Below are 11521 nucleotides of genomic sequence, written 5' to 3' on the forward strand. Positions count from 1 at the left end.
AGAATGTTAGGAACCATTAGGAAAGGGATAGATAGTAAGATAGCAGATATCATAATGCCACAATATAAATCCATGATACGCCCACGCCTTTACTACTGCATGCAGTTCTAGTCACCCCATGTCTAAAAAGATATATTAGAATTGCAAAAAGTGCATAAAGGGACAATAAAAATCTTCGGGGCATGGAACAGCTTCCATGTGAGGAGAGATTAATAAGACTGGGACTTTTCAGCTTGGAAAAGAGACAATTAAGAGGGGATATGATAGAGGTCTATAAAATCATGATGGGTGTGGAGAAAGTGAATAAGAAAGTGTTGTTTACTCCTTCACATATCACAGGAACAAAGGGTCATCCAATGAAATTAATAGGCAGCAGGTTTAAAAGGAACAAAAGGAAATATTTCTTCACACAGCGCACAGTCAACTTGTGGAACTCCTTGCCATGGGATGTTGTGAAGGTCAAAAGTATAACTGGGTTAAAAAAGAATTAGATAAGTTCATGGAGGATAGTTCCATCAATGGCTATTAGCCAAGATGGTCTGGGACACAACCCCATACTATGGGTGTCCCTAAATCTCTGATTGCCAGAAGCGGGAGCTGGATGACAGGGGATGTATCACTCGATAAATTGCCCTGTTATGTTCATTCCATCTGAAGAATCTGGCAGACAGGATACTGGGCAAGATGGACCATTGGTCTGACCCAGTATGGCCATTCTTATGTTCTTACATTCTAATTTTTAATACATATTACAAAGATGGATAAACATTGTAGTAGTGCTGTTCATAGCTATGTTCACTGCTCACAATTTTCCACTCTTGCTTTTTCTCTCTCTCGCTCACACACACAGGAGAGAGAGAGAATAACAAAACATATTTCATAAAGATTCATTTTATATGTATTCAGATGGAGTGTTATAAAAACTTATTACCACAATGTTTCCATATTTGTCAGTGTTCATGTGTATTTTGTTCTGTAGGTCTCAATGTGATTCACATGGCAGTGATGGCAAATAGCATGCCTTGTCTCAGACAGATGATTGCTGCTGGAGCTGACGTCAATGCTCAGGAACAAAAGTCCGGGCGAACTGCGTTGCATCTGGCTGTCGAACAAGAGAACATCTCTTTGGCAGGCTGCCTTCTCCTTGAGGTGAGTGCCGTGTGGGCATAATTGTTTTTTGTAGTTCATTTCTCTTTGCTATTTAAGAAAGCTTTATGATAAATTCCTAAGAATTTCATGATTTTGTTGCTTACCCTGGTTGGTAGAATGGCAAACAAACACTGTAATAATGAACAATAACAGAATAGTTTGTTTAGCACTGATAGTGAGCTTGGTGCAGTGCCTGAGGAATTTACAGTCCAAGATCCTGATCCTGCAAAGACATGTGCACGTGCTTAACGTGTACTGTGAATAATCCTATTGAATCTAATGGAATTACTCACAAGTGTAAAGTTAAGCACATCATCTTTGGAGGGTTGGGGCATAAGCAGACAAACAAGACAGAGAACATACTTTGTGTGTGTGCGTGTACACCCATACACATATACTCAGTCATATCCTGCTCCCATTCAAGAGCAAAATTCCAGTTGATTTCAGTGGACACTAGTTTGGACCCATAATAGAAATATCATAGAATCACAGAATATCAGGGTTGGAAGAGACCTCAGGAGATCATCTAGTCCCACTCCCTGCTGAAAGCAGGACCAACCCCAACTAAATCATGCCAGCCAGGACTTTGTCAAGCCAGGCCTTAAAAACCTCTAAGGATGAGATTCCACCACTTCCCTAGGTAACCCATTCCAGTGCTTCATCACTAATATCACATTGGTTGCAAAGTTTAGGCTTTTTAATAACCTTTAATATCTATCTGATCCTTCTTGGATTATATACTGTGCCTAATATCTGAGCACCTAAACACCATCTCTTTGTGTATACAAAGAAGTAATTCGTTCATTATATTTTTCCAACTCCTTTTGTTCAGGGCATGATTAAAGGGTTTATGTGCATAAGGATAGAGGTGCTTATTTGCATGGTTACAGTGTTTATGCAGACATGAGGCTGCAGATGTATTCTCTACCCAGGTAGCGTTACTTTTTTATTTCCTCCCTCAATAAAATTTTAGGGTGATGCAGATGTTGACAGTACTACATACGATGGGACAACTCCACTTCACATAGCAGCTGGAAGGGGGTCTACAAAACTGACTGCTCTTCTCAAAGCAGCAGGTATGAGGGGTTGCAAGTATTGTGGAGAGAATATTTCTACTTGAATGAAAATGTCACTTATTGCTAATTGAGAATTTAGATTTGAAGCTTGGAGCCTTCTCTGTTGGGCACAAGGGACTCATTAATGAGTGAACCCCTCCCACCCTTTTGGACAGTAGAAATCCGATGTGTTAGAGATATGAGGAACTAATTCTATGGGGTAGAAGGGGAGTTGTTAACTGTGTGGCTCTTTATCTCTATCTACAGGCTAAATTATGATGATGATTGTACTTGGGATGGGAAATGGGCTGAATCTCACAAGCAAATAATCTCATATAAGGTTCTGAGCTGTGTTTTGTTTGTAGCTTCCTGTATCGGAAGAGACTTTTCCCTGAATGGTTCAGTATTGCATTAGTTGGCTGCTGGAATGCTTTAGGGGGAAAAAGAGAGAGATCACTGAAATCTCACCACCATCTCTTATCCTCCAAACAGCCTGGAGAATGGCACACTTTCAGTGATGAGGATTCTTATCCAGTTTTGATTTTTGCACCTTTCAATTTAAACTATGATGTTCAGTGGGACATTCTCTGTTTCTCTCTGCCTCACCTCAGATCTCTAGCAAGGCTAGTGTTAAAGCTGTATCTGTCTTTTGGGATAAAAATCCAAACCTCCCTGTTAATTCAAGAGCAAGATAGCACTCACTGCCTACCATCCTTTGATTTTTCTGCCTGATAGTCTATAGTGAGACATCCCATATCACAATTCACCATAGATACATTTATTTTTCATGATCTGAGCTCATGATTTGGAAGCCAGGAACTCCCAAGTTCCTATCCCAGTTCTGATGTGATCATGACTCCTTCTGTGGCCTTGGACAAAGTGTTTAACCTTTCTGCCTCCATTTTTCCCCTCTGTATAGCAGGGATAATTCTTACCTCACAGGTATGTTGTGAGGCTTAACTTTTTTAGTTCATATTTGCAAAAGTATTTTGAAGGTGAAAAATGCTCTTTGGTGTTATATGCTTGTATAAAATATATTTATTTATTTTGCTTATATCAGTTCATCAGCAGTATATGAAATAGCACATTTTCTATTTAAAATCTGGAGACAAATTGTTCAAGTAAAATTAACCCATGCTATTGTCTTTTGTACAAGGATGTGTAATGAGACCTCTTCTCTTCCCCCCCCCCCAACTCCAAAATACAGCATAAGCTGGCATCGTTGAGTGTGATCCAATGTAGTGAAGTCTTTGGAAAGCCTTTAGTTGTTATAACTGTGCTCTGTAATTCTCCAGGTGCAAATCCTTATATTGAGAACTTTGAGCCATTGTTTGACCTAGAAGATGTGAGAGACAAAGACAGTGAAGATGAAGGAATCGTACCTGGAACGACACCTTTGGATATGGCCTCCAGTTGGGAGGTAAGTGATCTGTGTGGTTTATGAATTATTTGGACAAACACAAAAAAACCCACAACCCCTTTCTTTTAGTTTAATGTGAAGAGGAAGGTACATGATTGACAACCAGTGGCACATTTCTGCAGTCATTCATGCATTGAAGACCTTGTTCACTATGAAAATCCAAGGAACTGCACTGTTTTCACAAATCACAGCTCTTGGCACAACTCACTGAATGCATCCACCACTGCAGTGCTTTTGGTTCTGTTTTTTGAAGAGCATTGCTTCATGAGGAGTTTTGGGTAACTTGTCACTGCTGAACTGATGCAGACGGCTGTGCAGTCACTGTGGCTGGAGTGATCTCTGTTGTCTTGGAAGGGGCTAGGAAAAGGACAAATTAGGTTAAGTGGGCTTCAGACAGTAAGAATATTAGTAGACTGCCAACTCTTGAAAAGTCACGCTTGAGACTTCAGGATGAAAAAACAGAATACACAATTCAGATACACAGAATACACAGAGTTTGGCTGAAAGGATTGTGTATTCCAATTCATCATGAATCCTTTTCAGGGCAGTAGTCCATCAGGATTCATCCCTAGTATCTGTATGGGGCACCTTTCCTGGGTATTTTTGTCATGAGTTCTTCATGCTCACACTTTATAGTATCCCATTTAAAAACTTTAGATAACCCCCAGATTTTCAAACTTGGCTCCCTTAAATGAGGCCCCTAAATCTTTATTTTGGTAACTGCATGAGTGGGCCTGATGTTTCAGATGTGATGAGCACCTGTAGTTCTCTTTAGGTGTTCTTACAGCACAGTCACAGGGTGTGATTGTCTACAATGCAGTCATACCTCCTGATTGCATTTAGACAGACCCTGTGACCTCAGTGGGAGGTGTAGATACTCAGCACCTCTCATAATCTAGCCACCTTGTTCAGGTGCTTAAATATGGGTTTAGGAGCCTAACTTTAGGCAGCCATGTTTGAAAATTTGATGCACAATTTTTGTTTTAAATTATTAGTTTTCTCAGGTGCAGGTTACTGTGCTCCTTGCTTGGAGGATTTTCCATGTCCCTTAAAGAATCTCTGGACCTTGGGAACAGTTGGTTTTTGCCAGAGGAGTTACTTAAAGGGCAACAGAAGGCAATCTCTCTCCATTTCCCACTTGGGCAGAGGCACTACTCCTCTGCAGCACTTTTAGTTCTGCTGACCCTACAACAAGAAAGAAATATGGCTGCAGATCTATTCATACATAAAGTATGGAGAATATAGAGCAGTGTAAACATTAGGGTTGGATATGATGAGATGCAGGATAAAGACCAAGTTTCTTGCAAATATTGATATTAATGGCTAATTCTTTTCCCCCACTACAGGTATTTGACATATTAAATGGCAAACCTTATGAATCAAAATTGGCTTCTGATGACTTACTGATGCAAGGTAGAGTATTTAAAAAAGAAAAGCTCCAATAATACCCGTTTATTAATTGATGAGTACTGACAATATGCTCAGAACATAGAGGAGGAACAGCTTGCAATATAAATAATAGAACAGGAATAGCCATGTCATGCTATCTGGAGTGGCTGACGACCTTGAGTGCCAACCTCAGGGCAGACTGTCAAGAAGCAGGACAGAGACTCCAAACTGGTTGCATGTTCTAGAATTAGATTTCACCAACCTAGTAACAAATGTAAACTCCTGAAGCACTATAACAGTCTTACTAGGCAAACTGGACTTAGTGATAGCTGATTGCTATACACTGAAGATCACAAAATATTCAGGTTGCTTACGGTTGCAAGAGACCTGTCACTTACCTGTCACTTTGACCCAGGTCAAATTGTACCTTAGATCTCTCACCAAAGACAATGCTTGTAGCCAATCCTGTGATAAATTAACTAAAGATTTATTAACTAGGAAAAAGAAATGAGATAGTTATTACAAGGTTTAAAAAGGCAAATGTATATGTCTATGGTTTTAAAAGATGTGGAGTTGTTGTAATCTGTCAGCTCTGAAGGTCTTTCAGGGCTAACCCAGGTTGACCCTGGGGATCTCTGCTTTTGTTTCATAGCTCCAGCTCTGTGAGAGTCCAAACAGCAAAAGAGAGATGAAAAATTTTCTTGTCAGCTATTTTTATTTCCTTCTTCCAGAATTCAAGCTGATGGGATGAGTCCTTTTGTACGTAGCCTTTTCTTGGGTGAGAAGGGGCAATTAACAAAATCTTTGTATTGTGATGTCCCACAATTGCCCATATAGTTTTGATAGGCCTTCTTGATGGTTAGAAGACAGTCCCTTCTGACGGGGTTCATAGTTTCAGAGCAAACATTTTTTGCAGTCATAAAGCCAAAAATTAAATATTACTTTGTAGCATGTAATAAGGATGTTATAAGTGAGATTAATACATTCAGCAACTTACAGGCAATTCATAATATCTAGGCACATTGTTATAAGTGCAATACCCGTTTTAACCATACTAACCCAAAGGTGAAGCAAACTGGTTTCCAGTGCTCAGCTGATGCCTAAACCGTTGGCAAGAGCTGGCACCTGGTCTGCCAGCGTCACAAGCCATACATCGGAAGTGCGACTGCTAATAGAATAAATATGGTTCTTTTTATAGTGATATGTTATTTCTGACTTTGGAATTATGACAAGACATAGTCCACATGCTCACTGTTATGCTACAGTGCGAGTAAATATATTGAGTAAATACTTTCATGTCTACCAATCACTTTTTAATTAAACGGTTTGCCTCTGCTTAGGGGCAAAAATGTGACTGTGATTTCATAAATAGGTGCATGGTTTATTCATATAATAAACTTGGTTTATTTCTGTTTCACCAGGAGATATGAAAAAATTGAATGAAGACTCCAAGCAGCAGCTTTACAAGTTACTAGAAGTACCAGATCCAAACAAAAACTGGTGTACACTGGCACAAAAATTGGGTCTGGGAATACTTAGTAATGCCTTCAGGTTGAGTCCTACCCCAGCCAAAACTCTGCTGGATAACTATGAGGTAACTCTTTTTTAAAAGATGTTCTAAAGGACCAAGGGAACACAGGTTATATGTGACACATGCAACTGCCCTAGATAATGTTGTCCTCCTGCATGGATAGATGATGCCACCCTTTATTTTGTAACAAATCTGCCACAGTGATATGTATATTATTTTCCATTCTCTTTTGGCATAGGTTTCTGGTGGTACAGTGAAAGAGTTGGTCGATGCGTTGAGACTAATGGATTACACAGAAGCAATTGAAATAATTCAGAAAGTGCTCTCCATCCCATTAAACCAGTCTAGCAATGAGGATAATGCTGTGAAGGCTCCGCCATTGTCACCATCTGCCTTCTCCACCAAAGAAGAGACGGGTAAAATAGATAGGCATAGATAATGTGTCTTGAAAAGTGTTTTCCAGCAAGTTTCATGTGGTTCTGATACATTTCAATCCAGCTGCCTTTGCACGGAACAGCCCTATTCAGTTGCCTGTCTGGGAAGTATTAAAATATGTAAGGGTTTCCCATTTTACACTTGCCAGGCCTAATAGTGAGGGGAGATGAATGGAAGTTGAGCACATAGCAATGACTCAGGGCAAGAGTTATTATAGTCTATTTTCTAAAGATAGATATTTGCCGTGTCATAGGTATTAATTCATCCTTGCCAGCAGCAAGGGACTAGTCAATCTCATTTGCCCATGATTGAACATCCGCTCTGTCACATCATTGTCCAGCCTCCCCTGGGTTTGTACAAAACCCCTCCATTTTCTTTTACTAGTTTTTCCTATTATCTTGATTGGACTTAAGTGTTTTGGCCTCATTAACTGCTCATCAAAGTAGTTAGGCTATACAGCTTGATAATACAATTTAAATAGTTGCCAATTTTACAGCACTTGTCATCTACAGATTTTAAATGGTGTATGGAGGTGGGTAATGCCATTTATCCCCATCTTATCAATAGGGAAACAGAGGCATGGAGGTAAAATGAATTTTCTATGGTCACATAGTGAGTCAGTTTCAGAACAAGGAATAAAACCCAAGTTTTCTGACACCCAGACTAGTGCCTTATTCATTGACTAACACTGCCTCTGTAGCCCACGTACGGTGTATACTGAGACACAAGATAAACCGTCAGGTTTCACTTCCATCACCTTTGCTAGTTTAAATTTTATAGTGCCATTCAGTTCAGACTGCATGCCTATGTATATGCTATGTAAAAACTAGGTATTATTCTATCTATGTTCCTGAAGATTACAATATCAAATCTAAATTGGCAGCACCACCAGTGAAAGAGCTTTGCCACTTAGCCACAGTAATAAGCCACTCCTTATTCATTGATTTGAAAATGTGTTTTAAAGAGTTAGCAATTTAAGATTTTAAAAATTCCAAAATGTGCTGAATGATCTGTTTCAATCGCATCAAGCCCTTTGTTGCCAGCTTTATAAAGATGATGGGTCTCTGTGCCATAAGCACCTTCAACTGAGGAGACACAGCTCACATAACAATCAGTTATTCCTTTGTAGATCTTGCACGGATGGCATCTGTCGCTGAACTTTTCCGTTTTTATACTCACCTTAACTAGATGCAAATTATTTAAGTACTTTGACAATCCATCCTTTGTTCTTTCATGGAAAGTTGTCTTAATAGCAAAGAGACCTCAACCTGGACACTATAGTTCAGCAACAGTTTATACTTCTAAGATCCAGAATGCCTCTATCCTGGTACTGAGCACACTCCTATGGGCATTACCAGTGTGAGGATAGTAGTAACTTTTATGGATCAATATGGCTGCTAGTTATTATGCATGGGATCACACTTAAATACCAGGTGTCTAACCCTATCCATCCTCCCACCATTGATACCCATTTTTGGCCACTAAACAACCCTGCAGACTCAATCAGCATAGTGTGATAGAGGGCATCAAAGTAGGCAGGCTTTGGTCAGTTCCTGAGCAAAAACAACCAACACCTTCCTACTGCAGTACTGAACCTAAAAATGGCAGTATTTTGATTGTGCTTTACAAGTGCCTTTGTCTATTCGAGTATATTTCTCATGGCTTATAATGTTTTTAATGCAGGATGAAAAACAAATGTGTATTCTTTTCTGTTTTCTTTCTCAGGTGAACTTTATAATGTAAAATTGCAAGACAATGAAAGCATGTGCGATAGTGGCGTGGAGACCTCCTTCCGCAGACTTAGCTTCACTTATTCTGAGTCCCTGAACAGCAAGTCATCGATAACACTTAGCAAAATGGCCCTGGGATATGGACAAGAAGGCTCAGTTCAAGGCAAAATGTAACCAGTTAGTAACATGCAATTAACCAAATTAACAGTTAAAATTATGCCTGTATAATTCTCTCCAGCAGAAGTGATCTTACAACCAAAAGTGCACTGGAAAATACCTGTCTGAAGTGTTCAAGATTTGAAAACATGACTCATGAACATTGCTTCTTTCTTTGTTTCTTAAGTACCTTTGTTTTGTTCATTTACAAGCAGTATAGTGTTACCAGAACCAGTAACCAGTGCTGCATAGTGCATGGAACTGGATGATGTAACTGAATGAGCTTTTCTGGTTGCCAGAATTTTCTGAATGGGATGGACGTTGCTACTTCTTGATAATGTTGAACACCAACTCACCGTTCATAAAAGATGTACCGCACACAGAGCAATCAGAGGATGCATCTTCTAGCAACCCATTCCCCAGTTTTACAGCACAGCTACCTGGAAAGGGGAGCTCATACAACTGTTAAAAGGATTCCCCTGATGTTAAAGACAAATTGTGGTTTTCTCAAAGTAGTCATTATTGCAATTTTTAAAAAAACTACAAAAAAGAGATCATGTATATTTCAGTGAATGTATTTAAATTTAACTCTGGTGCCTATAATCATTCAAAGCTTTAAAAAGTTTGTCACTTTACTATTGTAAATATTCTTTTTAGATCAAGTCCTTTTACAAAGGAAATTTGTGCTTTTTAAATGCTTATTTTTATTTTACTTTTATAATAAAAACAAAATTAAATTAAATCTTTCATCTTCGTTGACCATTTTGACCTCCCTTTGTAGAGTTTTAGAAAGATTTGTGTCTTTTTATTTTTTTTCCTCTGTTCACCATTTCAATTATAGGATCTGAGAGCAGATAATACAAGATTAATGTAATTTTTTTTCATTAAAAATAGCTATGAGGCTGAAAACAATTCCTCCTCAAGCATTGCCCATTTTTACTTGAGAAGTCAGGGGCGTGAGGTATAGCTGAGCAGAGATGCCGTGTGCAGGCTGTGGTTTGTGGTTTTGGAACTATGGCCTCTAATGCTAATCCTCTTTACTCCCATTTGTGTGTCTGTCCTGTTGATTAATAACAGTGAAGGAGAATGCTCCACGGGAGGATGTGCACACACTGCAAAGTAGGGCTCGCATCTGCGCAGAGCCATGCCTTGTGCTTTGAATGAGAGGGATGTAGGGAGGTGCAGCCTGCAGTCACTCTGTTCCATCTGGGCTGCAAAGCCAGAGACTCCACAGCAGAAGAGAAGGAAATGGGGAAGTAGAGCCCCAATAGGGACAAAACATGGAATCATAGAATATTAGGGTTGGAAGAGACGTCAGGAGGTCATCTAGTCCAACCCCCTGCTCAAAGCAGGACCAACCCCAACTAAATCATCCCAGCCAAGGCTTTGTCAAGCCTGGCCTTAAAAACCTCTAAGGATGGAGATTCCGCAACCTCCTGCGGTAACCCTCGGTGCTTCACCACCCTCCTAGTGAAATAGTTTTTCCTAATATCCAACCTAAACCACCGCCACTGCAACTTGAGACCAATGCTGCTGCTTCTGTCATCTGACACCAATGAGAACAGCCTGGCTCCATCCTTTTTGGAATCCCCCTTCAGGTAGTTGAAGACTGCTATCAAATCCCCCTCACTCTCCTCTTCTGCAGATTAAATAAACCCAGTTCCCTCAGCCTCTCCTCGTAAGTCATATGCCCAAGCCCCCTAATCATTTTCGTTGCCCTCTGCTGGACTCTCTCCAATTTGTCCACATCCTTTCTATAGCCGGGGGCCCAAAACTGGACACAATACTCCAGAGGTGGTCTCACCAGTGCCAAATAGAGGGGAATAATCACTTCCCTCGATCTGCTGGCAATGCTTCTACTAATGCAGCCCAATATGCCATTAGCCTTCTTGGCAACAAGGGCACACTGTTGACTCATATCCAGCTTCTCGTCCACTGTATCCCCAAGTCCTTTTCTGCAGAACTGCCGCTTAGCCAGTTGGTCCCCAGCCTATAGCAGTGCATGGGATTCTTTCATCCTAAGTGCAGGACTCTGCACTTTTCTTGTTGAACCTCATCAGATTTTTTTTTGGCCCAGTCCTCCAATTTGTCTAGGTCACTTTGAACCCTATCCCTACCCTCCAGTGTATTTGCCTCTGCCCCCAGCTTAGTGTCATCCGCAAACTTGCTGAGGGTGCAATCCATCCCATCATCCAAATCATTAATGAAGATGTTGAACAAAACCAGCCCCAGGACCGACCGTTGAGACACTCCGCTTGATACCAGCTACCAACTAGACATCGTGCCGTTGATCGCTACCCGTTGAGCCCGACGATCTAGCCAGCTTTCTATCCACCTTATAGTCCATTCATCCAGTCCCTACTTTTTTAACTTGCTGGCAAGAATACTGTGGGAGACCATATCAAAAGCTTTGCTAAAGTCAAGATATATTATGTCCACCGCTTTCCCCATATCCACAGAGCCAGTTATCTCATCACAGAAGGCAATCAGGTTGGTCAGGCATGACTTGCCCTTGGTGAATCCATGTTGACTGTTCCTGGGGGTTCCTCCAGGGGGTTGCTCTCCTACAAGTGCTTCAAAATGGATCCTTGAAGACCTGCTCCATGATTTTTCCAGGGACTAACAAAGAGTTACAGGGATTTCACAGGGATACAAC

At 40.4% G+C, this 11521-nt stretch overlaps 1 protein-coding gene across 4 annotated transcripts in view; it reads left to right on the plus strand.

The window, feature by feature from the left end:
• The window catches only part of NFKB1 (nuclear factor kappa B subunit 1), a 79426-nt gene extending 69862 nt beyond the window's left edge, over positions 1-9564 (plus strand). For 3 of the 4 annotated variants that reach the window (XM_034771875.1, XM_034771874.1, XM_034771876.1), the window contains 7 exons: positions 980-1149; positions 2123-2225; positions 3500-3624; positions 4971-5037; positions 6435-6607; positions 6783-6960; positions 8705-9564. In XM_034771875.1, coding sequence (XP_034627766.1) covers positions 980-1149; positions 2123-2225; positions 3500-3624; positions 4971-5037; positions 6435-6607; positions 6783-6960; positions 8705-8883 — 995 coding nt within the window. In that variant the 3' untranslated portion in view covers positions 8884-9564. Of the gene's footprint in view, positions 1-979; positions 1150-2122; positions 2226-3499; positions 3625-4970; positions 5038-5665; positions 5703-6434; positions 6608-6782; positions 6961-8704 lie in introns of those variants that run through there. The other variant, XM_034771877.1, reaches the window with a different exon arrangement.
• The last annotated feature ends 1957 nt before the right edge of the window (positions 9565-11521 follow it).

Source organism: Trachemys scripta, chromosome 5, assembly GCF_013100865.1.
Source record: "Trachemys scripta elegans isolate TJP31775 chromosome 5, CAS_Tse_1.0, whole genome shotgun sequence".
Classification (NCBI taxonomy): Eukaryota; Metazoa; Chordata; order Testudines; family Emydidae; genus Trachemys; species Trachemys scripta.